At 32.2% G+C, this 27315-nt stretch overlaps 1 protein-coding gene and 1 long non-coding RNA gene across 3 annotated transcripts; both read right to left on the bottom strand.

Moving 5' to 3' along the window:
* Positions 1-39: 39 nt before the first annotated feature.
* Positions 40-24762, bottom strand: LOC118679837 (uncharacterized). 2 transcript variants are annotated; one of them, XR_004975330.2, is made up of 4 exons: positions 24186-24762; positions 19910-20210; positions 993-1731; positions 40-929 (listed from the first exon to the last, which is right to left on the bottom strand). It is a non-coding gene; the product is annotated as an uncharacterized lncRNA (long non-coding RNA). The 2 variants fall into 2 exon arrangements; XR_004975331.2 differs by having other exon boundaries at positions 19910-20205.
* A 1397-nt stretch (positions 24763-26159) lies between these two features.
* LOC106625895 (uncharacterized) lies at positions 26160-26984 on the bottom strand. Its single transcript, XM_070105745.1, has 3 exons — positions 26812-26984; positions 26667-26731; positions 26160-26596 (listed from the first exon to the last, which is right to left on the bottom strand). The coding sequence occupies exons 1-3, from the start codon at positions 26913-26915 to the stop codon at positions 26391-26393; spliced, it is 375 nt and encodes a 124-aa protein (XP_069961846.1). The 5' UTR covers positions 26916-26984; the 3' UTR covers positions 26160-26390.
* Between the last annotated feature and the right edge of the window lie 331 nt (positions 26985-27315).

The raw sequence follows: 27315 nt of genomic DNA, 5'->3' as shown, positions 1-27315 counted from the left end.
TTTTTGTTTAGACCTGAAGTGACAGGGAATAAAACAAAATTTGCTATATGATATTCTTTTATTTGATACACTAACATTCATAACATCAGCAAGCTCTGAAAATAATTTTTCTATATCAAGAAAGAAATAAAGAATTAAGTGCGTCATTTTTTCATCCACGGTTATACCATATAGCTATAATACGTGAGAATTTATTAACTAATTTAGAATTCAGTCTCTTTTATACTTCTGTCGATCAGCATTGAAGATATTCCATTTTAGCACTTGAAGGGAATTGTTTCACGAAAATCTCTATTATTTTGCTAGTTTACAATTCTTACATAAAACTTAGCATATATCTAGGTATATAAACAGAATGTAGTTGTAGGTCTAAAAGCAGAATCTTTTGGAAAAACATCATTATTTGATAAAACAATAATTGAAGTTCTTATAATAACAGCATCATTACAATATTTTACTTTAGCATTTACTGTATCAGCTCCAAATAACATTTTTAATGTTTCTACTGCTGTAGCTTCTAGTACTGGTTCATTCCATAATATTGTATTATTCTTCTAGAAACACATTCCATTAATGGAAATGAACAATATCTATTAAAATTTCCTATTTGTCCGAAATTTAAACTATAGTGAATAAATGCATCAAAAAATAATTTTTTCCTGCATTCGGTGGAGATAAAATAAACATAGTATTTTTCTTAGGCAACTGCCGGGAACCTTTTTGCAGATAGATTGATAAACTAACCCAGTGTTGCAACGAGAATATCCAACTTGGAAACACTCGTCGAGCAAATCTTCTACCGTCGAGCAAATCTTCTACTTGTTGTTGTAAGATGGTATTAAAGACACATCTGCAGGAGTTGTTGGAATATGTGCAGTCATGTATGATGTGGAAATGGTTGCCATGGTATGTGATGATGAGGATAGTCCCTGAAATTAAAAATATAATAATAAATATAAATGCATTTAAAAAATTGCATTGCTGTTACTCACCTTTTGAGCGAAAGAAATCCGTGAAGTTGATTTAAAATTGTAATACCATACAATCAGCAAAACTGCGGCGATGCGATGCAACAGGATGTGTGCGAGCGGCCAAATATGGTGCGAAATGCGTGTACGCTGACAGCGACAGCGACAGCAACAAGAACAGCATGAACAACGCAACAATCACTATACCGAATAGTATATTTATTTCTAGTTTTTAACTGTGGTCTACTGAAGCACTGCTGATGACGCTGTAATGCCTCAAGTGAGCGAATTATTAGCAATTTCTTCGTGCAGTTTTATTTTTTGGCGCTGCAATCAGCAACCAACAATCACACACACACACACATAACACTTTTATATACACAATCTTTCATCATATGCGTGCAAACGTGTTGTATTTTTGTATGTTTGTCGGTAATTTACTTCTGATATGGCAACGCGTTTTGTTTGGCTCTTGCTGCGCGCCGTGGGTGGAAATAAAATGTGATAATTGCAAAATTACACACAACTTCGATGTGCAACAGTTTATTTAATTTTTCGATTATTTGGCTAGTTTATGCGCCTGCGTTTAACTTGCATTCTCCGGTGTCTTTGTAATTTTTTGTTATTATTTATTGGCAGGCGTGCTCTTCTTTTAGCTGATATGATGTTGAGGTTCACTTATTTTGTTTTGGAATTTACATCTTCCAATATATTGTAGAATGGCGTATTTTATTTATTTGATTTGAGTTATAATTTTTTTCAACTGAAATTAGAAAAAAATATACATATTGTATATATTTATTTTTCAATTAAATCAAATTCGAAATTTTTTGTCAACAAAATATTCTTGATGTGAGATATATAGAGAAATATAATTTATAACTCTTTTTAAACAGAGTTAGACGCTTTTCGTCATTTAATAACTCTATGTATACAACAAATAGTACTTATACGCTTCTAAAAAATTTAAACTTTTCCAAAACTTCCAGAATAGAAAATAACATCAACTAACATTATATAATATATAAAAGCATATAAGATCTAATAACTAGTTATGATAGAAATCGATGTAACCATTTTTTACACTCATGAAATATATTGCTCATAATATAATATGGACTGTATGTTATAGATTTATTCCATTACTACATATATACTCTGAATATAAAAACATCTTGTTAGAGCAGCTAGTCATAAGCATGGAGAAGTTTTGTATAGCAATTCAAAACTACATTAACATGAAAATTTAGTTTGGAAAGTTGAAGTAGAAATTAATGTTCCTTGCTGAAAAGACATTGTCATAGTTAATAATGTAAGAAAACCGAAGAATATTAACAAATAACACATTTAAATATAATAGAGGCTAGCAAAGGAAGCTTTTCAATTTTGGAAAAGTAATGTAATGATTAATAAAATCTAGTTAGGATGCTAAAAAACAAATATAATATTTAGTTTATGCAGCACATATACAAAATTTGAGTGGCACATCTAATGTAAAGTTAATAACAACAAAAAAATTTTAGTTTTACTTCGATACTTCTAAAAGTAATATACTAAAATTTTTCAGTTGATTTCTCAAATAGTTTATCTTCAAAAGCGTTTTTCTCGAAACGAAATTTTTCGAATACGCCGAATTTCGAATTTTTTGCATGATCTATGTATGCTTTTTCAGAAAATAACCTATCAGTTTTTTATCTCATCACAAATCAGACAAGCCAAAAACGACCAATATTTTAGGTAAAATTCAATTTTGTTTTTAAATGGTCGACTGTAGGTGATTGTATGATTATTATCTTCTAGTAAGAATTTTTTTTAGCTTTCAGTTAGGGAGCAAGCCTAAATAAAAAACAAAAAAAAAAGAAAAATTGCCCGAAATTATTTAAGCGGTCATTTACAACAAGCCTTTGCCGCCTGCGAAACACTGTTCGAATTAATGGCCACATAAAAATTGATTTCATTTACATTTAACGAATACACAAACACGGCGAGCAGTTATTGCGCATGCGCATCAAAATTTAATTTTCATACAATGGAGTGTTGGATAATTTTGTTTTCTTATTACTTCGCTTTTATTGTTGCTACTTTTGGCTATGCGCCGTCTTGCGTTTGTTTTATCGCTTTTTGATGCGCCGACGTGACAGCCGAACATTTCTCATATGGGACACGCTTTTATTAGCATAAATATCGATGTGTGTATATATGACATCTGCGGTTTGTCGTCGGCACTGACGGACGCATATCTATGCATGGCATCAATAATGTCACCCTATATCCTCCTCCCCCTACAAGTATGCTACTGTTGGCGGTTGCAGCGTGTATGAATAATCGCAATCAGAACTGGATCTACCAAAGTGTTCAATATCACCGACAACAACATAAATGTTTTTATGAGTGGGCACACTCGCGTGTTCATCTTGATAAACAATGCCGTCATCTGCAAGTGAGTGAGCCAACCCATTTCATGCTTTATAAGGATCTGAGTTCGTAAAAGTGATAAATGCCTAGCCGGCCACATAACACTGCATCCACTATTATTGTTGTTGCTTTTTTTGTAGCTGCTTGCAACAGCACCTTTGTTGACACGTATGCTTGCCACACCATTTTTGGCCATGACTTACAAGTGACAATGGAATTGTATGCAAAGCAGCTGTCAATAAATTAAATTGAAATTATTTCAGTTATAAATATAAAAGCAGGCTTTGCGCTGAAATATATACTAAGGAACGTTTGCTATAGCCACGTGTGAACTCAGCCTAATACTTATGTGCGCAAGAGTTAAGTTTTTTATTGGTTTTGCATAGCAATTCAAAGTCTGTCAGTGAAAAGAGCTTAATATCTTTGCTAGTTGAGTTTTTGCCTCCGGTAAATACTAGAATTATTTGTTAGCTTCTTAGCCTAGAAGTGATTGCTTTAAGCCTGCCCGTCTCATAAATTTATGGAACTTATGATATTTTTGATTTATGTATTTGTTTCTTTTGAATTTAATTTAGCACTGATACCACTAGCGACATAATTATCTAGTTCATCAAGTGGTCGGATTAATTTCTATGATATGTGGTTAATACTCATATTAAAATAAATAAATAAATGTCACGTTCTCGATTTCCATAATATTCATTGAAATTCTTTTTAAAGAAGCTAAATTTATATGTGATTGTAAAAAATGGTATTATCATCACAATATAACCCCGTCGAATTGTTGACGATTTCTTAAGTGATCAGTTGTTCATCAGCTGATTGATCAGCTGAGATTTCTTTGAGTGATCCACCGATCATTAGCCGAGTTGGTTTTTAAATTTCTGCACTAAAGATTTTGTAGCTCATACAACTTATTTTCGCTTTATCTTTACATCGTACAATTATTCGCTGTACTTGGTGCTGCTTTTCTCCCAACATCTTGACATCACAGTATTGTAAAATTACAAACACACTCAAAGCAATATTAAAAGTAATAAAAATTAATTGTTGCTCCATTCGTCTTTGTTGTTGTTGCCATTGAACCTAAAGTCTGTGTTTCTTCTCGATTTCGTTCGCCGCTTTTGCGTTGTCAGCATGATCATACGTCAGTCTTTCAACTGGTTTCAGTTTTCATGTTGCTAGCGGATGCTGCAACATATGCTATGTGTATTTGTTGGTGTTTCTTGTTTTGTTGGAGTTGAAAGTGCAGTTTGCAAACTGGATATGAAATCAGGATTTTTGTTGATTACTTTTCTTATTTTGCTCTCGCATTATCGTCGGGTGAAAATGAGTGATTAGGTTTTGTATTGCTGAAATTGGCAGCGTCGCAATGAGGATATTGATGCAGCGAAAGCTTTTGTGGTGAATCATTGGTAATGGGAGATAGTAATATGAGTTGTTTTGGTGAATAAATTATCTTGAGTCCTGCAAATTAATTGTTTTAGCATTGAATTTTTCTTTTTATTTTATTTCAAAATAACGGCACTATTGAAATGTAATGGTTATTGAAATACTAATTCCACTGTGTCAAAGGCTTATTATTTATTTAGTATAGAAATTTTAAAAATTAAATTGAAAATGCCAGTGATAGGTGGAATCTATTTTACATTGAAAATTTTTGTTTAATGTTATCATATACAAAATTATTTATAATTAAAAAAAAATTGTGAAACGAAAATATTCCTATATCCTGATAGAGAAAAGCCTTTATTGTCAGATAAGCTTATGATACAAAATTTCTAAGAGCGAAAATAAAAATTTTTTTTTTTTTAAATATAGTCATATAATATGTCAGGGAATGTAATAAAGAAGTATATTAGGAAAGAAAATTTGGTTGCGAATAATACGCAACATCTACAGTTATGTTTATAGATATCCGATTTTAATAATTTAGAAACTTTTTGAAGAAAAAAGGAGTAACTAATATATTCTGTAGTTAATAATACCCTAAGTAGAGTATTTAAATGTTGTTTTAAAAACTATTGCCTACATTTAGGCGTACAGAGCAAAATATAAGAAAGAAGTCCTTAAAAAATGCTAGAAATTTATGGGAAAGAGAAAAGAGACTAATACTTACGACAAGCGTTCATTGTATATGTATCATATCATTTAAGGCGACAAAGTGAAAGGTTTAAAAAAAAATTAAACAAATCACGCCGATGACACTTGTGGCAAAGTCTGTACATAAAAAAAAACCGAAATATTCAGTGACATAAAAACAATACTTCATTTGTATTTAAATCAACATACATTAGTGACTTAATATATATGCTGCCAAACAACAGACATTACATAGTCATATACAGTTAAAATTATGTATATAAATATATGATTATCAAAGAACATGTTAAAACAAGAAATGAGGAACAACAACCAAAAATAAATAAAACAAAAAACGCGTATATATATAAACATTAGTAAAAAAATAGCCACATAAACATGAATATTTTTATCGATCATAAATATAGAATCAAATATGAAAAGGAGAAAGATAATCGGCTTTAATCTTTAAGCGGAAATCTCTTCTTCAAAAATATTATAAATACGCTTCTAAAGCTTTGCCTGTTATTTAATAATTTTTGCTTAACGCAGCAGGTGAGTTTCATGAAAAAAATTTAACTTTTCCGTAAAAATCTGATTAGGCAACTAGTACAGAGAAATAAATGTTAATTGACTCTACGCCCTATTTGTATACAAAACAATTATTTGCTTTAAACTCTGTTCAAGCACACACATACCTACATATAATATATATGCACCAAAGTAAGACTCATAAAACTAAGAGACGCATAAGTCATGCTCACACACTCGTAAGATTTATGCTTGGCCACATAACAACAAAGTTTCACGCTCGTCGAAGAGTGTAAATATTTCACTCTTGCTCTAGACCCGTAGAATCGACTGACGTTGGTATTGACCTGAGCGACGTCGCACTTAGCTGCTTAACGTTTGAGGAGTGGCAAGTTGCTCATTTAGGAAGAAAAAATTAAATAAAGAAATATATGTTAATAAAAAGCAAATAAGAAATATCATGCGTAGAAAGAAAGAGTCGCTGAACTGCTTAGTTTTAATTTGTAGATTTCTTTCATGCCTCATGCTGAAGCAGTCCAAAACACGCGATTTAAGCGTGAGTCGATGACTTCCAAGTAAAGCGTTGTGAAAGAGAAATGAGCGCATCTTCGGGTAGCACCTTCCAATTTAGAGCATGACGTTGTATTTTGAGTATTATTTTTGTTGTGGGATAGGTAAATAATAAGAAATATATACTATTGATATGTATGTGTAGATTATTCTCATAATATATAAGCAAGTAATTTAATTACAAATTTTTACATAGACCATATATGTACAATCATTTACTCCGTCCACATTTTAAAGCATAACTTTTTGTCAAACAAATATATGAGTATGCAATTTAATTACATATCTGTATTAAGTTAGTCATTAAACTTTAAATTTTACAAAACACTTTAATCATATATATATATTTTTTTTTTGATTCCGTTATAAACATTCTGAAGTTTATGTCTTGAGTAGCCCTCACCTCAAATTTAAACCAATAAATTGCATTTCAAACTATTCTCACTTTCTATATAGTTAAGCACCTCTGTGAGCAAAAATACCCCAAGAAGAGTCAACTAAGGAATTTTGTCACGTGTAACTTTTATAAATCTATATTTATCTCTTCACAGACTATATTGCAACCGGTTTATAATGGCATTTCATCAAATGTCATGTCGTCCAACCACAATTGCTTGTCAGGCATGCTTTTCAATTTTTTTCTACTGTGTAGCTATGCTTGCGCGAAGATCCGCAAAAGACCCTGAAATGTCAAACTTTGAACATTAAACATCTGTTTAAATTGTGATTGTTGTTGAAATTCCAAAAAGGAATGCAATCACGGTGACAGAAAATGTTGCATTTATATGTTTTAATTTGAGTATCTATTGGATAAGTCAATATATGTATGTGTACACTTGTGTACATATGTACTTTCTGAAGTAGTGGCTACTTTATTATATAATGGACTAACATGAAAAGCAAAAGTATATATTATAATCAGTTTTTTAGTGGAATATTTTTGTATTTAGTATTACTTATATATAAAAATTGTACTTTCAAGTAGTTCCTTTGCTTATATACCCTGAACAGCGTATATCAAGCTTACCACGGAGTTTGTAATTTATAGAAGGAAACGTCGGAGTCCCTATAAGATGTATACTACATATATAAATGATCAGCGTGATGAGCTTAGTAAATTTAGTCATGTCCGTCTGTCTATATATATGTCTGTCTCTATGTATGCGAACTGGACCCATAGTTTTTGAGATATCGAGCACACGTCCTTTGCTCGCCAAGAACCTACTCATTTGCCGGAACCGCATACAAACTGACCGATCAAAATCAAGTTCTTGTATAAAACTGCTTTCTTATTTATAAAGGTTATTATTCATAGCTTTAGTGCAACCGAAGTTAAAGATTTTGTTTTCTTTTTCTTTAATTATTTAAACAGTTAATCGAATCGCCAGTTTCCATAAATGTTAGAGCCGGAAATATATACGGTGCCTGTAACCCAAAGATTAATTTGATATTATTTTATAGCAACTTAAGGAATATTGGAAAGTGTTTATAAGCCACTTGGTACTTTAAACTACTTGTACTATAAAATTTTTTTCTCTTAAGAAATAGTTCAGATCGCATCAATTAAACATACTTGTATATCTGCCTTACAAACTGAACGATTATAATCAAGTGGTTGTATCGAAAACTTTTTCATTTGACATTTTAACGTTTTTTCTTTTTTTATTATATTAAAAAATTTTTGTAGTACTTACCTTTAATTTTTACTCTTAGTTTGATTGTATATTAATTTTTATTTATTTATATACATTTAAGCTCCTTTCATCTTCGTCTTCTATAATCAACATAACGCATACACATAGCGCGGTACTAAAATGAACCATTCATTATAAACTACAATAGTAGTTTTTTTACCAAAAATCTTAGAAAAAGTGAAATGAACCCCAGAAGCGACAATCTTGCTTAACGACATCGATATAGGTAAAAACTGAACCACAGTCTGCGTGTCGACGCCATTAACCTGCAGCAACAATATTTTACGGCTCTGCTTACGTTGACACAATGCGATAATAAATTACGCGACATTAAAATTAGCAAGAAGAAATAAAAACAACAATAAAAGGAAGAATAAGTATTTTACCATATGCTAAAAACTAAAAGCTATGAAAAGTGAGTTAGTTAAGACGAAATGTTAACGCCATATTTGACTTAAGGTTACAAATGCATTATGGCTGCGAACGCGTTTACTTCCAGCACCAGTGTGTTTGTAAGTACTCTCATGAGCTCACTGTTGAGCTGTGTTATTAGAAGTCAAAAGCAGCACATCTGCGGTCGAGCTTATGCAAGTTGTAGCCGCACTTTGCATTTATCTGCCAGCCAACTGGCTCAGCAAGTGCGCAAATGTAATTCTATCGCGCTGCCGGCGGTTAGTCAAGGGACACACCTACTAAGATTGCACTTTGCTGAGCTCATATTTATAATGTTGTTGCTGACATGTGAATGGCTGCAAGTGAGCACTCACTACGTAATTAGTCAACATATCTATTCGTTAGCGAGTATTAAGTGGCAAGTGCTGTCGCAACTTGTCCGTATGTCAACGTACACCACGTGAAAAATTTGTTGATTTTGTTGTAGAAGATTTGTAGGAAATCGTTAAAAGGCACGTGTACTGCGGAAACGTTTTATTACCAATAATTATGTTATTAAATAGGCATGCGCTTCAGAAGGTTGCCATCTGTTTAAAAAGAGGAACTCTACAAAACCTAGAAAATTTAATGAAGGTTAAAGTTCTAAAAAATTTTCCAGGGGCTCATTTGAGGACTTTAAGTTGTAATATTTTCACTGTAAAAAAAAACATAGCTTCCACTTTTCGAAATTTGAAACTTCAAACAAGAAAAAAAAGTTAAGCACAAAAAGCTAAATAAATTTAGAAAGGCTCACCGTTGAAATGTTTGTATAGAGCAGAGTTATCAAAAACTGAATTCTGAAAAATTACTGATATAAATTAATTACAACAATGGTTATTTGAATAGGGGGTTCTATTTATATTTTTGGGAATGACTACCACACTCTTATATTTTTGTTCAAACCAAATTTATAGAATCTTTGACACCTGCCTACCTTTCTAATAAGAAATACCAAATAATGATAAATAATTGGAAAATTCAACGAAGATATTGAAATATTTAAGAAATTAGAAGAACCGGAAATTCAATATTCGAGAATCCTAATACTTATATTTATTATTTTAGGTTATAAGCTTTGTTAAATTTCAAGTTTGCTTTTCAATCTAATTTGAATTCATTCTCACAGCTGAGCAACTAATAATAGCAACTTAACTAGTAAGAACTCAAATATACAAACGCGTAAATGAACATTGCAGTTGTAAAAGCCGGATAAAATGGATATTTAATAGCTCCATACTTAAGTAGTTAGATAAGAATGCACAAAGTCCAAACAAACGGTTCTAGCTTCCACATACATATATACGAATATAAAAAGTCATTTGCTATAAAATTATCAAGGCTTATAGAAATATAGGCAAGTATGTATTATTTAGTTATATGTCTGTATATATTTTCTTTAATTTAATTGCCGTAGCTTACAACGCACACGATCCTAACTGTTGTTGCCTTTTTACACGCCTGTGCTTTATTTGTATGTAAATATGTAAACTATTATATGTATGTAAATATGTACTATTATTAATTGCAGTGATACTAGCCAGTTTTTTTTATAAATGTATAACTTTTCTTTTGTTGTTGTTGTTTTCCTTGTTTTTTGTCTTTATTGACATTTGTCACAGCTATAGAGCGCCGCCGCCACAGTTGCATTTGCATTGACGAAGATTTTATGCTTAGCAAAAGGCGCTTGTCGATTATGCCATGAAGAGGCAGCTATAGCAAGCACATGAAAAAATACAAAAACAATAAAGAAAACAGCGAAATACGAAATCAAAAAAAAAAAAAAAACAATAAAGAATAAATCAAAAAAGTAGCTAAAAAGTGGGACCGAAAAAGTAATTTCGTTGAAAACACCAACAATAGCACAATTTCCACCGCTGCTGAATGGTGCTCGCGCTGTGCATTGTGCAACAGTCACGTGTGTGTGTGTGTAAGCCTCACTTGACTGTTGCGCTTCACCAAACAATTACGCCTCACGGTCCGCAACTGCTTTGTATACGAGTGTTTTATATATAAGTGTAAGTGTGTGTGTGTGTGTGTGCGGCATATTTTGTTGCCATAATGGCTGCATAATGGACGTGTAGCTTATTGAAATTGTCGCCGTATTGTCAGCTTAATTGTCAGGTTTGTGCAACAAGTCTTTTGTTTACCTATATGTGTATGTACGTGTATTAGTGTGGTGCTGCATTGTGTACGGCTCTTGTTGCATACGCGCATTCAGTGATTTTTATGTTTTAATCAGCGCAGAAACCCCCGTGACTTTTATTTATTTAAAAAAAAAAATTTTCTTTTTTATTTTATTTAAAAATTATTTTTTTCGGCTTTTATTTTTTTTTTAGTTTATTTTTATATATATTTTATGTTTTAAAATGTCATAAAAATATTTCGCAGAAAACCTGCATTAGAAAGTGCGCTTGTTCTCAGCTTTTAGCAGCGTTTTACTGCTAAGCCGTGCTTACTTGAAATTGCTATTATTTAAGTGTTGCGTAAAAGTTTTAAGAGCATTTGCTACGGTGTCGTAAATTTTTCCGATAATATTTAAGCCCTGCATTTTTTTCCAATATAATTATAGCTTTAAACTTAAATTTTTGTAGTTTACTTTTCCGCCTTTTAATTTCTTAGTAATGTGAAAGAGCACACAAAAAAGTGGCATACTAGTTTTTCTAGCTGAAATTCAAAGCTTTTAGACTATAAAAAGTAATGCTTATACAAAGAAAGTAGACGTAGTTCGCACTCAGACACTTCATGAGTGCTTCAGAATGCCTTGCTCTTTGGCATGAACTCAATTTCACTAATAATTTCTTTAGCAAGCACCAAATAAATAGCGTGGGTGTAAGAAATGCAGTTACATTCGTACATACTGGGTTTCAGCCACTTCTATTAGCTTTTTGCTAACTTTATCTACAACATGCCATCTGCTAACTTTCGTAGTCTCACCCCTGCAGCTTACTCACAACTTCCTGCCGCATTCCACTCAACTAGCAACTGCTCAATATACAAGTACAATCCTTACAAAGCTCGAGTCTCTTATGAGTATACAAAGAAACGAATATATTTTTACCGTTTACCGCGCTTTTTCCACAAGTTAACTAAACTTATTTACATTTTTTGTTGTCTGGCAGCTTTGCGTTGCCTCTTTGTTGGCCATTTATTTGGGTTGTCTACGTGACTTAGTGTGGCGCATCTTCTGTTGGGCGCATAGCAACCGCAATGTCTGCTTAGTTGGACAACTCTCACTTGGTGCAGTGAAAAAAATGCCAAAATTGTAAATAAAAGTTAAAAAAAAATTGGCGGATAAAAGCGTCAGCTAGCGCAAATAAATAAATGGCAAGATTTATGAGCAGTCATTATGAGCAATAAGGAAGATGTGCTTCATGCAAGGGACTACACAAAAACATTAAAATATTGAAAAATAAGGTTTAAAAAAATGTAAATATAGAAATAATAAACGAAGCGGAAAATATATAAAAAGTCACCAGCAAACCGCAATGCAATAAAAGGTTAATGTAAAAAATCACATAAAGTAACTTGCCGCAGACCTCAGTTCAATAAAAACAAGGTAAATAAATATGTGTGTGTGTAAAAAGTTTGTCTAAAAGATCCTCAGTAAGTCGGCGCGCACCTTTTCTACACGCTTCCATTTTCCATGCGGTTTTCGCATTGTTTTTGCACGGGTAAAGCTTACTGGTGCTGCCGGAATTTGACATTTTACTTCAAGATTAATGTTGAATGATTGTTGTAGTTTTTGTTTGAGAGATAAAATAAAAGTCAGGCTATGTAGCAACTATCCAATAGTAGCAACAACAACAAAAACTGCATGCCGAATATTCGCAAAGTTCGCTTTAATGATATTTATTTCTAAGTTTGCTGCTTCGTTTTTGGTTGGGCACCTTAGTGGATTTATATGTCGGTAATATTTGGTGGAGAATTCGAAAAAGCAAATATGGGAAAAATTCATCAAGTACTAGCATATAATATGAAGATTAGGTTGGTCGTTAAATAAAATTGTAGGAAGTAAATTGTAGACGACTAAAACATCTATTTTTCGAAACTGATTTGCTGATTTGCGTTGATTGAAGCCTCTGAAAGCGTAACTCGTTTCAAAGCACATAATTCACGCCTCTATACATGCGTACATATGTATTTATTTATGATTCACATGTGTGTGCATGAAAAAATGTGTAATTAACTGTGGAATTTACGAACATCAAAATTGTGCTGCTAGTTGAGATTGTATCTTGTAAACAAGACAATTAAAAATTAAGAAAAATGCTCAGCAACAAAACAAAATTATAAATGTTGATGTATGTATATATGTATTAGGGTGGTTTAAAAAAATCCGAATATTTATTTTTCGCTTAGTACTTTGAAAAATAGATTCTTAGACATATCTACGAAAATCTCTCCAAGTATGAGCTCTTAATTGTAACAGGAAGGTCCTCCTTTATACAGTTCTAAAATTTATGTTATTATCAGATAGAAAACTCATATCTCGTCTCCAACTACTTGAAAAAATAACTACAAGTATAATTAAAATAACATGTTTTGTAGGAAATTACATGTTCTTCAAATAAGTCTCTTACAATTTTTTCGTAAACTTAACCCTTTAAAAGATATTAATGGTTGAAATTTCATTATTATTACCAGTGAACTATTTTTATATTAGATAGGTGTCATTACAAAAAGGAGAGATTAAAATAATAAAAAATCTCTGCGGAAGATTAATTCAAATTTTAGGAATAATCGTCCCCAGTATTTCTTTCTAATATAAATCCGGCTTTCTATATATGTGTCCGTCTCTAGCAGCATTTAGAGTTAAAATTTCGGCAAAATTGTGACACTGTAAATATAATACACTCGAATTTTGAGAAAATTAAATTTTGGGAACATTCAAAATATCATTTGAACCATAGCTACACAATTTAGCAACAATTTGACACTCGCGTCATCTAATGGATTTTCGGTAGTGACTCTCTATAATTATACAAAGAAGTCTGTAAAACTTTAGTACAATCGGTTGCAGTTTATTATATGCATAAACATACATACAAATATAAGACTATTTTTAAACATATGTTGTATAATATATAGCTCTCAGGATAATGAGGTAAGTGGGTAGCGGCTGCCGAAACCAATCTGCAGCGCAAAACTTAAATAATATTAAGAAGATGTATGACTAAACGCTGATTGATGGAAAACATTTATCATGCATGCTAATTGCTAAAACAATAGCAAAAATAAGAAGGAAAAATATAACGAAGTAATGGCAATAAAAGAAAGCAAAGACAATTCACAAAAGTAGTTTCTATAAAATAAAGGAAAAAATATAAGCTTAAGGCAGTGGAATAAAAATCTACTATTAAATTAAATAAAAAATCGGTCGCTATTCGCTTGTGCAAAGAACTTAATCGGCGAATAACTCAATCGTTGCTTATTAAAGCGTTTACGTAAGTAAGAACGAAAGCAAAAAATTGGGTAAGTCTTACGAAATAAGTGAGGAAATAAAGCCGAAAAAGAGGAAAATCAAAAGTTAGCAGCTTAAACTGCTGACCAAATGCTGAAATGCTTTAATTTTTAGTTGTGTTGTTGTTTTTGTATTTTGAGAATAATGTGGCAATTTAAGTAGCGAAAATTGGTCAGTGGCTCTTGGCAAGCAACAACAACCATAAGAGCAGAAACAGCCAACACGCAAGCACAAGCCAAGTGAATGAACTCACGGCGCAGTGGGTTGTTTTCTATTAAATAGCTGATAAGCTGCAATTCGGGCATGAAAAAATGGGAAATGATGAACATGCAAGTTGGTTTTGCAAATATGATTGGTAATGTTTACTTAAGTATTAATCAAGAAAAAGTTTTAAAAAATATTTAAAAAATAATAATCTTCGTAATAATTGTTTTTTTCTAACTGGTTTCCGAATTGTGTCTACTTTGGTAACCATTCCGTTCTTCTTAGCATATAGGCATTATCATGACTAGAAATATGTAGTGCCCGCGATCCGTGTACGTCATTTAAAGACCCCCTTTGGATACCGCACTCATTAAATTCCTTTTATAACCGAGTTATTAAGTAAGAAAAAAGTCTATAGTGACAGACAGTTGTCAATAAAAAAAATAAATTATAGACAGACATTTCAAAACCAACAGCCAAAAATCACTTCGAGTAAGAAAAAAAGGAAAATAAAAAATAACCAATTAAAAATTAATTCGCATGCAAATTAAATATGTAAAAAAATACCATAATTAAATGCGGGCGCTTCCCTATAATTTTTATTTTATTTTATAGATTAGAAACGTATTCGAAGAGTACATCAGTGAGAGGGAACAATACCTGCCTATGCAGGAATATGCAAAACAGTGTGCCTCTCCTAACAACAAATGAGCAGCGGCGACTACTGGGAACTTGGCAATAAACCACATTTGACCTCAATTCGGTGCGCAACGGGTATGCAAATGCATTCCTGGCACCGAACGACAGTCGAAGTGCAGGCGCTGCCGCCAATTCACAAGGCGTCCATTAAACAGTTGGATTCGTTGAACTGCACACACATATACTTGCAAATATGCAAATGCGCTTAAGACTTACACTCACATTCAAAACACTTAAATATCAGCTACAAGTGGCATGCTACCTGCCACATGCCGCAGCGGCGCCCACTCGCCGGAATTGCCGAAAGCAGGCGCCCAAGCAAGAACCTGCGCGCGCTAATCGCAACTATAAACAAGCATGTGAACTCCACACACAAACACTTGCATAGTTGTACAACCAAAATCGGTAAAAAGCCATACATACATGCATATATATGCGCGCGACCTACATTAAAGTTGCAACTTGCAGTCAAATATATGTGTCAGCCAAATGGCCCAACGCCGTGCGCAGCGTGTTCACCTTTCACTCACTACGCTCGCTGGCGGGTCTCCTCGCAGCTATTTTCCTTCGCCGAAGTAATTTTTTTCCTTTTACAATTTTGCTCGGCTTGCCTTTTGTGGTTACAAAATGCAGAAACATTGTAAGGTCAATTAAAAGTGGTTGAAATTGTTGCGGGCGATCGACATACAGACAAAGGAAGCCAGAAGCGAGTAGAAATGGAGCAACAAAAGCAAATGAAAAGTTCATTGCATGCACAAGTGATTAAAAGCGCAGCGACTTGTGGTTTTTTGTGACAACAATGGTGTATGGAAAAAATAAATAAATAATGCTGTCATAGCTGCATTGGCAGTTTGAGCGCAGCTAACGTTGTAAATAATCGTATTATAAATAGAAAATAAAACCAGACTAAGTGCTAGAAAAATAAAAATAATAATATTTAATGCATATTACTGTTATATTAAAAAAACTAATATTTAAATAAGAGTGGTAATGATTTTAATTTTGTTTCAGTTACTCCTGATTCAATAAAAATATTATTAAAATTAACATTTATACTTTTAACATCTTTTCTTATAGCTTGAGCTCGAAAAACTGCAGGACGGGTGTTGGCGTAGATACACAAACGTTCAGAACTTACCTGTTTCACATGCGTGCTTGATAGGCATTAGGTCCGGCGATACGTGCAGCAGCTGCAGGGAAGTGGGCATGAGAGAAGCGGTGGAACAATAATACTTATTTGGAATAAAAACCGAGTTATAAAGATCTATGCATATCCGATTCATGGATTTTACTCATAAGTTTGACTTATGGTTTTAGTTTCAATTGTGACAACGGTAAACCGAGCTCAGCAGGACAAGTCACGACATAGCGGCCACAAGGTGTACTAGTTAAATGCTTTTCTTGCACAAAAAAAATTTTAATTTATATAAGAAAGTGATTGATTATAGTACATATGTACCATAGGTGAACGGGACAGGTATCGAGGAGGTTATGGAAAAACTGTATTGATATTCTAATCTCTCAGTTGCAGTTGAGTATCTACGGAAGTAAGAAAACAATTTATTTTTATCAGAAAAATATTAAAACTAAGTCAAAACTAGTTTATTTTCTCTTACTTTATAGGAAGACAATTAACAACTTAGCTAACAATATATTATAAATAAAGCTATTATTATACTCTCAGCATGCGAAACAATAGAAAATTTAGTGATAAAAATCAGCTACCGTGAAAAAACAACAATAAAACTGGCGCTTGCTTGTTTAGACTCTAATGGCAGCCAGGGTGGCTCACGAATCGTGCTACAAAAAATATCTTTTTTTTCTCTTTGGCAGGTTACTATAAAATAAAATTTGCTATACAAAGAAAAAAAAATGTGATGCATTGATTAAAAAAAAAAAGTTATTACGAACTATTTTTGTAGCATGATTCGTGAGCCACCCTGTAGAAAAAAATAAACAATTAACAACAAACACTCGCCACAAATTAGCGTAAATCGTGGTCAATGACCAGATGGGCGAGCGGCGACACGCACATAGAAAAAAGTGAACAAGCAACCGGTCAGCAGTATAAAATATTCACATAAAACATACTTCTAGGCGTTCAAGCACTGAGTGCCGGTAGACGAGGCATTTTCACGAAATTTGCCATGATTTATTTCCTAAGGCAACAATGTAATCTCCGAAAAAGTTGTTCACGTCGGATCGCTATAGCATATAGCTGCCATATTAACTGAACGATCGGAGTAAAGTGCTTGAATATGAAAAGCGTATGCAAAGAATAAACTTTTTAATTATATACTTGTTATTGAGATCAATCACGCGTAAATAGGTAGAACATAAAATACTTAAGACACGAACTTGCGTAGTTTGAGTTGGAGGAATAAAAATGTTAATAGGTTAAAAATGTGAGACAATAATTTTCCATAGTTTTTTGTATAATTTTACATGTATAAATGACGTCTATTAAGAAATTCCTTCAGCTTGTATTGTTTAATATCGACTAAACTAGTTAATAGTATGTTTAATATGTTGAAAAAGTTCAGTTTATTTTTATATTTTTATATTTTCTTTTTAAGTTTTAAATTCTTAGATTTATTTTATCTAGTAGTATATCTTCTTATTTTAAAACCTTTACAGTTAAAAAATATACTTGACATTTTTATATACTATAAAATTGTCTATAAAATTACAGTCGGTCTTAGCCCAAGTAAAATATTGTAGATAAGCAGTAGAGATAATGCTTTTTTTAAGAAGTCTGGTTGTAAGAAAAGAGCTATGCTGCACTAAACGTGAAACCAGAAATCTTCGAAAGCTGAAAGTGAGTGAAAGAGCAAATTAGAACAAACACAACAGAAAGGCAAATGTAACAACTTTCACTTTTGAATGATTTCATTTAATTCTATAATCTAGTGATGCTGTATCAGCTATCTTTACCGCCACCGACGGCACTTATGAGTAGGTTGGTAATTCTTTTTAATTATAATTTACAATTGATTGGCGATGGAGCAGTAATGCTACAATTGCTACTATCAAAATTAGGAAAAAATTAAAGTGAAGTTTTAAGAATTATTTCTTTAATTTTTAAACTCTAAATTTTTGATTTGTCTTAAAAATACTTACAAGGTTAATACTCTCCTTCTTACAAACATTAGTGCTTAAAATTTAGTCAAGTTATGTTAACCAATCAACTTTATCAACTTCTACACTGAACACCTCTAAATAGAAAGCTTACTGCCTTGAAAATAGTCCTAATTGTACTTAAAACTGGTTTACGTCTCAAAGAGGCCTTCATTGATATATAAACATATGTCTGAGTAATATCTGTTGGGCGAAACCATAGTGAAGTGGAAAAATTTAACGTTTAATAGAGGCTATTAAAGCAATTAACGATAGAAAAGGCGGCAACAAATTTGTAAATTTAATTTTAACACCTTACGCTAATGTTGTACAGCAACAATAACTAATTTGGATTTTTGTCAAATTTTTTCAATTTAAATAAGTTTGTTGCTTGTTAAAATATTGCATATACAAAATTTTGTAGGCCATTATAAATTCATCATTAATTGTAGTATACAAAAATAAGTTATATTAAAAATATCAAACAAAATAAAAACACAAGATATGCTAAATTCGCAAATGTCGCGATTCCGATAAGCACTTTTAGCAAGCACTATAAACACCTTTTGGCGATCGCTTTGATTAAGTGGAGAAAGTAAGCGTTATTAGCAGCGGCGCAGTTTGTTAACTTTGGTTTTGTTTGCGAATTTTTGAATTAATGAATTTGTCATCAGCGGTATTATAGGTAACACTAAATTTTTGCCTTTTACAGTAATTGGTTTCCACATGCTTCTCTTTAGGTCAAGTCTTGACACTATTTTCCGAAATTTGCGGTTATTAATTTAGAAGTGGTGCGTGACTTCGCTAGACTATTAAAATTGACATTCTTTGTTACCTACATTTAGGATTCTCTTCTCTTCTTTATATACTATTAGTTTTTCAGTGAAAGAAATGATGCCTTCGAGTTATATTCAAAGTTTTCATTACTTGCATTACATTTACATTACTGAACATAAATGAAAATAAAGTATATATTATATAAAGACAGGAACAGTTTTTAATAGTTTATTCAGTAAATATAATAACGTTAACCAGCCAAACATAATAGTAGGAAAAATTGCGATTTATATGTGGTCACGACAATTTTGAGTTTCCCGAAGCTGTCATTTTTTAATCCCGAAATTACGGGATGTTCATACCCGACTCGAAATGAGTGTCTAAATTATTTTAAGTATTTTATTATAATATAATTAAATCCATTATAATTTATTATTATAATAAAATGCAATTCATATATAATTCCGAAATTTTTCGTGATCCCGAAACTGTCACTACAAAATACCAAAACTCTGAAATTACCGAATTTAAGTTAATGAGATTTGTAAATTATTTTAACTCTAAAATATTAGATCATAAAAACCTTACTTTTTAAACGTAAGATGAGAAATATATGTGTGTACACAGTTGTATCGAAATTTCAGGATTTTGAAACTGTCAAATTGCAGAATTTTGGAATTAACATAAAAAAAATATTCTTTAAAATAATTTATTTTTTTTATCAGGCCGCAAAATGAAGTAACATTTTTATAGGAAACGTGTTTTTTTTGGGAAATAAATAATAAAATCTCAACATTGTTCTTATGCATTTTGTAACGTCATGTAGAAGTATAGTAAATACATATATAATTTTTTGCAAATTCATTTCTAGGGGCAATGTGGTATTAGTCGATAAATACATACAAACATGTTCATATATTTTAATTTTATCGCCAATATTACTTTTAATATCTACTCACCAGTCAAGAAATATATAACTGTAGTTATAGCATACTTATTTCATTTAATCCAAGATGCGTGTGTTCTTGTAGTCAGTTTGTTTGAAGTTTTAAGCACACTTCATTATAATTACTTATTTCCTTTATTTCATCCACATTTGTATATAGGTATATTTGTATAAGAAACACTTGCGACGAATGACAGCAGAAATGACAATTATTTGATTAAGCTTTACAAAGGAACACTTCACACTATATTTATTTATTTTAACGCATACATGAACATGTATTTTATTGCAGTTTATGTAGAAGACAAGCTGCACTGAAAGAAATATAAAATATTTGTAAATAACGGGCATAAATTAAATTGACACAACAACATATGTACATAGTTGCTGAGTTAATAGAAAATTAATCACATACACACGCACATGCATGCATGCGTTTTACTTATCTAAACACACTGCTGCATTTTGATTCAAATATGAAATTATACTTACATTAGAATTCTAAATTAAATTCATTCACATTTTTCACAATCTCTTGTTTATCATTTTTCCTTTGAGTCTCATTTATTCTACATTACATACAAACATACATACATATACAAGTATATATAAATATAAATGTTAAATCTTTAGTAATACGCTTGCCACACACAACAGGTCTTTTATATAGACATTAATTGTAAACGTATATATACAAGTATTCTTTGGCATGCACCTACACATAAATGTTATACATACAAATATATGTATGTATAATAACAAATATTACATAAGTTACGTAATAAAATAACAGAGTGCATTAACATACTGCTTGGCGTCTGTTGCATGATAAAAGGTGCACAGGAATTTCAGTTGACACAGCAGGAAATGCTTCATAATGGAATTTCGAGATATGGTTTGTCTCAGTTCTTGTTTTTTTATTGTAATTTGAGTATAGGGTGAAAGATTATTAATTGGGAATAATTACAACAACAATTTTGGGAGCGTAATTTTTAAATGGTTATTTCTATTCAAGTATCAAATTGATGACAATTGACAACAACAGCTGATAGATTTTAGAATTTTTGATGTTTTTATTGTGTTTCTGACTTTTTCGTTTATAGCTTTATGTATTTTAATGAAAGTATTTTTATCATGTGTTGACATTTATTATTTAAATTAATTAGCTTAGAACAATCTTTAAAACACTGAGACCAATAAATATTTGTAGAAGGAAACGTCGGAGCCTCTATTAACGAGCTGAAACAATTTAGCAATGTCCGTCTGTCTATATATACGCGAACTAGTCCCTGAGTTTCTGAGATACAGGTCTGAAATTTTGCACACATCCTTACCTCCCCAATAAATGTTCATTTGTACCGCCGATATGGGATCACTAAAGCATATGTAGATGCCATACAAACTGAATGAGCTGAATGAAGTGCTTGTACGGACAAATTTTTTTATTTGACGAGGTATCTCCAACAAATTCTTCTTTGGTTATTGTCCAAGTCAACGGTATAATTTCCGACAAAATTGTTCAGATCAGACCACTATAGCATATACTTAGGTGTCATACAAACTAACCATTAACAATCAAGATACAGATGATTTTATACCCTTTACGCTTTAAGAAATACACCTTTGAATGTAATTATAGCTTCGGTGCAGCCGAATTTAACGTTTTCCTTTTTTTTTTTTTTTTTTTTTTTTAAATTGCAAAAATTAATAAAAATCTGAGTTAAAAATTGAAGATTAGTTTTTCTGAGTTATTGTTTAATGGAATTATAACGTAAATACTGCAATATATTTCCATTGAACCAAGTTGCAAAAGATTTTTTCGCAACTGTTGCTGATAAAATTATTTTTTGAATCACGCCTTTAAAATTTTTATAAAAATGCAAATTACTACAAATAAAAAATGTATTTTATTTTCTTAACAACAAATTTCCCTTTGCTTTAAATAAGAGTGAAGGGAAAATACACATTTACATGAAAATCAATATCCATGTGCAACAAAAATTTTAAGACAGATACCTACGTGGTGTGGCCGTATCAAAATATGCTGTGAGAGTAAAAAAAATAACAAAATTTGCAAAAATAAAACGAAATTCCACGAAGTTGTTGTCAGCGCTTTACTCGAGTATGAGGAATAAAGCAAAAGGCTATAAAACTAAAAACCGAAAAATAAACAAAAAAAGGAATAAAACTAAAGTTGACAAAATATTGACTGCACTTCAGTAAAAGTTGTCTGGTAACTTCTGCAACCACGTGACAATGGCGCAATGGTGACAAATGGCGGGCGGTGGAGAGAGACGCGGCCGCAAAGAGAACTCGCAGTACATTGCGACGCAGTGGGTTTGCATTATTTATGCGGTTTGTAAGTATGTATGCATGCAACCACAGCTGTTTGCTTGCCATGCTTTTTGCTGCCGCATGGAGCTGGCTGGTTGCCTTGACTGGTTAACGGCACAAAATCAGCACCAGCACCAGCACCGGCGACGCGCCAACAGCCAAGTGGCAGCCGAAGTAAATGAGGTCAACTGTTGTGCCGCCAAATGGCAACGACAGGTAAACAGTTGCAGCAACCGGCAGCGCAGGAAAAATGGCGGTTGAGAGAAAAACAATGAAAATAGATAAATAAAGTGCATGCAGCAATGGTTGTGGCACGATCAACAATCACAGCAACAACTGCAAATTTATAAAAATAAAGACTTGATTGAATTTTCTAAAGCTGGTCGGTGCAGATAAGATTAAGAGGAAGAAGCAGTCGCAATGCAGACTCAACGCCAATTTGTTCAATAATGGTTTTGTTTTTTGTGTTCTTTCGGTTGGCTTTTTTCTTTTCTCCTGTACGTTTTCGCACTGCCACAATGGCAAATGCATGCATGTGCCGTTTGAAAGCGCGTATGCACACTTTCAATAGCAAATATGTTGGTTTGCCTGCCGAGCAAGCGCATATCCAGTTAGAAGGTCATTAGGGTGCAGCGTTTAGTCGACTGTTGGCTCTGACGCATGTGTGTCGCTTTTTGCTTTTCTGTCCGATTTTAGTTATTTATTGTTTTCTTGTTGAGCCTTGAAGCATTACAGCTGTGGTAGCAACTACTTCTTTAGTGTAGTACAACAATTCTTTAGAATTTATGGTCTCCGCAACTTTAAAACTAATTTTGTAATTATTGATTTATTTTATTAAATCAGTTGTTTTAGTTGATTGAGATAATCTCAAATATTGAATTATAGTCAGTACTTTGTTTTAAAACTTTTTTGGGATCTCAAACCGATTTTGCATCATTATGCATGTAAGAAACTGAAAAACATAATTGAAGTATTTTCATTGAATAGCTCTTTTATTAATTCAAGCTATTTTAAATAATAAATTTTCTGTTTAAAAAACTATATCATTTGTATTGAAATTTTTTTTGAAACTTTATTTCATTAAAGGATGAAAAACACCTCAGGGCGAAGTTACTTTTTGTTTTAATTTTGAACTGACAAGCCCATGTAAGAATACATTAACATATATAAATTAACTTCTCACATGATTTACTCAGGTTTGGAAATATTCTGAAGAAATATAGTTTAAATTCGGATCAAAAATTTTATTTTTATTTTTACTAACGTTTTTTTAGTTGTTTCATAAATTATAATTTAAATATATTAGATATATTTTAACTTTATATGTTTAAAGCTACCAAAAAATATAATTAAAAATCTTTTCCAAGATCACAAAAATATTTTTGAATACCAACATTAGTAAATTTAAATCAAAACTTAATCAATTAATATTTTTTCGACCTTTGTTGCGCTCAAAGCAAAAAGAAAAAATTTACAATATAAAATTTTTTAGTTTAAAATTATTAAATAAAATTTAAAAGCCAAAAATTATTTTAGTTGTTGGGAACTTTTTATTTTGTTAATTAAAATTTTTTTACGTTTCATATATTTTTTTAATTCAAATTTTAAAAAGCTTTTTTCATCATTTTTCATATTATATAGTCTTTGTTATTGTTTATTTATGTATTATATTGTATTTTGTTATTTCCTTCACTTTTTGTTGTCGTACCCAATTATTTGTACCCTTTTCACTTTTGTTCGCAAACGAAATCACGAGCAAGTGGACAATTACTTCAAAACACTACTCAGATTACCAAGTGCTTTAATCCCATCACTTTTCGCAACAACAAAACACGCACACCCACACATGCACAGTACACATTAATTTACTTAAGAATAGGCATATTTTACGGCCCGCTAACCTAAACCAAAAACAACTAAAGCAATTCGACACATTTTCATTCAATTGAATTCACCTGTTGTACAAAACACAAAACTCAGCAGTAGCAGCAGCAAAAACAACAGCAACAGCAGCCCTACCGAGAAGGCTAAGACTGCAAGTTAGCAGCAGCAGTAACAGCAACAACAATTGCAACAACGCAAACGATGCAAATAAAATGTACGAACGCGAATGCACAGGCGAACTTGGAGCAGCAAGGGAGAGAACTACGAACACACACCGAGTGCATAGCGCAGAGCGTGGGCAACAAACACAAAAGCGACAAAAACGTGTTTATTTGGGGTGACGTGCCGTGTAGACCGATGCTGGGCTCGGACCGAGGGGAGCGATGGGGAATTTGTTTCCCCTTCACTGCTGTAGACCTGTCCCAAGCGAACAGGCAGGCAAGCAGACACACAAACAACACTAAGCCCAAGCGAGTAACGTAGGCTCCGGATAAACATGACAACGACGGCAAATGTAGAAACGCATGAAAGTGCAATCTTCACCGAGCTCACTCTGTGTGTTTGTTTTTGTTGCTAGTTTAATACGCTGCGATTAGATGAAGGTAACGCTCGCGATTCACGTTGACTAAACGCAGCAAAATTTCCATCAACACTGAATCGCATCGACACTGAGAGACAAGTACAGACCGAACTGGCACACAAGGAACACCTGAAAAGCGGAATGCAATGGAATTGGAATAATTGCAAGCTGAGCTCAGGTGAAGAGAGAATGAGATGTTGATTTCATTTATATTCTCTGGTTGATTTGGTTGCGATGTTTGTTGGGTTTGTTGTTCGCCGGTTCGGTTGCTAGTTGGAAAGTTGGCTGGTTGGCCAACTTGTTCGAGTGTTGACTTGCCGACTATTTGATTCGTTTTGGATCAACAGGTGCACAGCCGGTGCTCATACTGTAAATCAGTAAAACAAATAGAAATCATTGACGTTCTCTGGTAAAAGTTCGATCTGTTATCTGAAAGTTAACATTGCGCTGTTTTGTTAAATGCTAACAGCAGAGTATGTTAACAACATTTTTTAATATTTTCCGAATACAGCATGCTAACATTAAATGTTAACATTCTCTGCTCTGGTTAAGACGACAATGTTAAAGCAGTTCATGTTAAATCATGTTATTCATTAAGATGCTCTGGATAAATGTTATTTCTCAGTATTCTCTGTTAATGAAATAGAATGCTGCTCCTGGTAACAGTTCGAAGTTATAATTGTTGGTATTCAGTCAATTAAGGGGTTATATTCACTTCATAATTTCAAACAAAACAAAAATTATTTTCTTTGTATATAGGTATATATATATATATCGAATGTACATATATTTGAAAACATTCTCCGAAATATTGAAGTTGACCCGATAAATAATTTTGGAGATATGAACATGTTTGTAAGAATTTTTTAACATAATTTAATCGGTTCCCTAAACTTTAGGTGCCTTTTTCTTGAAACACTGTTTTCAGAGCCGTTGAGTAAAATTTATTTATTTATTTATTTATTTGTCAGGTAATGGTTGGAGAAATAAGGTAATTTCGATTTCTCTAATTTTTGATATTTTTTCGATCGTAGGTCACTGTGCAGATACTATCTTCTAGAGTTTTTTTTTCTTAGAACGGAGTCACTGCAGCAGTGAAGGATCTTTTTTGCCGTTAGATATATTAAAATTGGAAATGTTTTATTTCAAATCTTAAGAATCCATGTTAATATTCAGAGATGATACATTTTTTCCAGCATGTCAAATTCCAATTAAAATAATATACTTTTTTAGAGATCGATTAATATGCGGAAGCTTTCTCTAGATGAAAGCATCAAATAAAAAAAAACCTACAAAAATGTGTTTTACTAACAGAAAAGTATTTAAAACTCTGTCTTCTAAATAAATAAATAACACAAATGCTATAAACAAACGTTTATATCCTCCTAAACAGAAATACAATATTACAAATAAAAACACAAGCAACCGATTTTGAATATTTGCTCATATATTAGTATACCTCATTATTAAAATTTTATTTTATCTTATTAATTTTAAAATTTTTTAATAAATATTTTTAAATTTCCATCTAGTAGCATGGTAAACTTACTAATTTAATATTATATTATAGTCTACATTTATGAAAAGCCATTACATTATTAATATGATTTTCTATATAAATACTGTATACATATGCTGCTGAGCCGTCTAAACCGTTATGCGTAGAAAATTGTCTAAAACCTATTTTTTTCCTTATCTAGTTCTTAGTATTCAAATCCAATATACCGTTACCAAAAAATGGGCAGATATCGGGGTTTTCACTGCAGCGATGGTAACAGTTGCAGTTCAAACCCGGTTTACAATCGCTGCTTCCGCCATATTCACGGCAGACCTCACCCACACCCTTGCGACATAGTGTGCGTGGACGACAGAACTCGGGGTTAAAGTTTATATTAAAACTGCCTAAGAAATGCGAATTCAAATTAAAATATAATTTTTAAAAGCTCTGTATAATGGACAAAATCTAACTTACCATATTTGCAACTTTCAGGATACACACTGTTTGGGCCACAACTAATGGAGCGGCCGAATGATTTCCTTTGAAAGTAAAAATTTTCAAAAAAAAGTTTTGTTGTGTACAATAAAATATTCTATTAATACTTGTACTATATACTCACAGCCCTTGAATTCCATTTTGTCGCAAAACTAAGGCAAGTATCAACGTCAAGCTCAGCTTGGCGAACCAACCGATGTGTGTACGTGCACTTCGATAAGAAGCCATTTTTAATAATTTTTTCTAAACAAAACTTTGAAATTTTCGTTTGAGAGACCCTCCGCTTTCTGTTAAGAGCTAAGCTATTAATGCTTTCGATGATGTTTGCTCCATCCTTTTATAGCTTTCTCAAGTGGTTTTCACTCACATCCTTTTCTAATAATTTATGCAATTTTCTAGTTAATTATTCAAAATGCTGCTCGTGACTTTTGAATAATTCAATTTGCTTTATTGTTTCTGTCGGTCATAATTTGATTGTCATCATTTTACCCTTGACCGCTACTTATTGTTCAATGAAGTGGCGCGGATATGTGCGTAAGTAAGCAATTGACAGAAGATCGCTGTAGGTCATTGGGGTGATTATATTAATGCATTTAAGTTAGTAGTGATGAAGAATTTCTAGCAAAAT

The sequence above is a fragment of the Bactrocera oleae genome, chromosome 2 (assembly GCF_042242935.1).
Source record: "Bactrocera oleae isolate idBacOlea1 chromosome 2, idBacOlea1, whole genome shotgun sequence".
Taxonomy (NCBI): Eukaryota; Metazoa; Arthropoda; class Insecta; order Diptera; family Tephritidae; genus Bactrocera; species Bactrocera oleae.
Note: the sequence above shows the minus strand (reverse complement) of the source record. Positions and strands in the feature narration are given on the sequence as shown.

Excerpts from the sequence above, each read along its gene's own strand:
- LOC106625895 (XM_070105745.1), bottom strand. The coding sequence starts at position 26,915 with ATGGCTTCTTATCGAAGTGCACGTACACACATCGGTTGGTTCGCCAAG. Across the intron at positions 26,732-26,811 it reads CAAAATGGAATTCAAGGGCT|GAAATCATTCGGCCGCTCCA; the intron begins GTGAGTATATAG and ends TTACTTTCAAAG. Across the intron at positions 26,597-26,666 it reads TCCTGAAAGTTGCAAATATG|GCAGTTTTAATATAAACTTT; the intron begins GTAAGTTAGATT and ends CGCATTTCTTAG.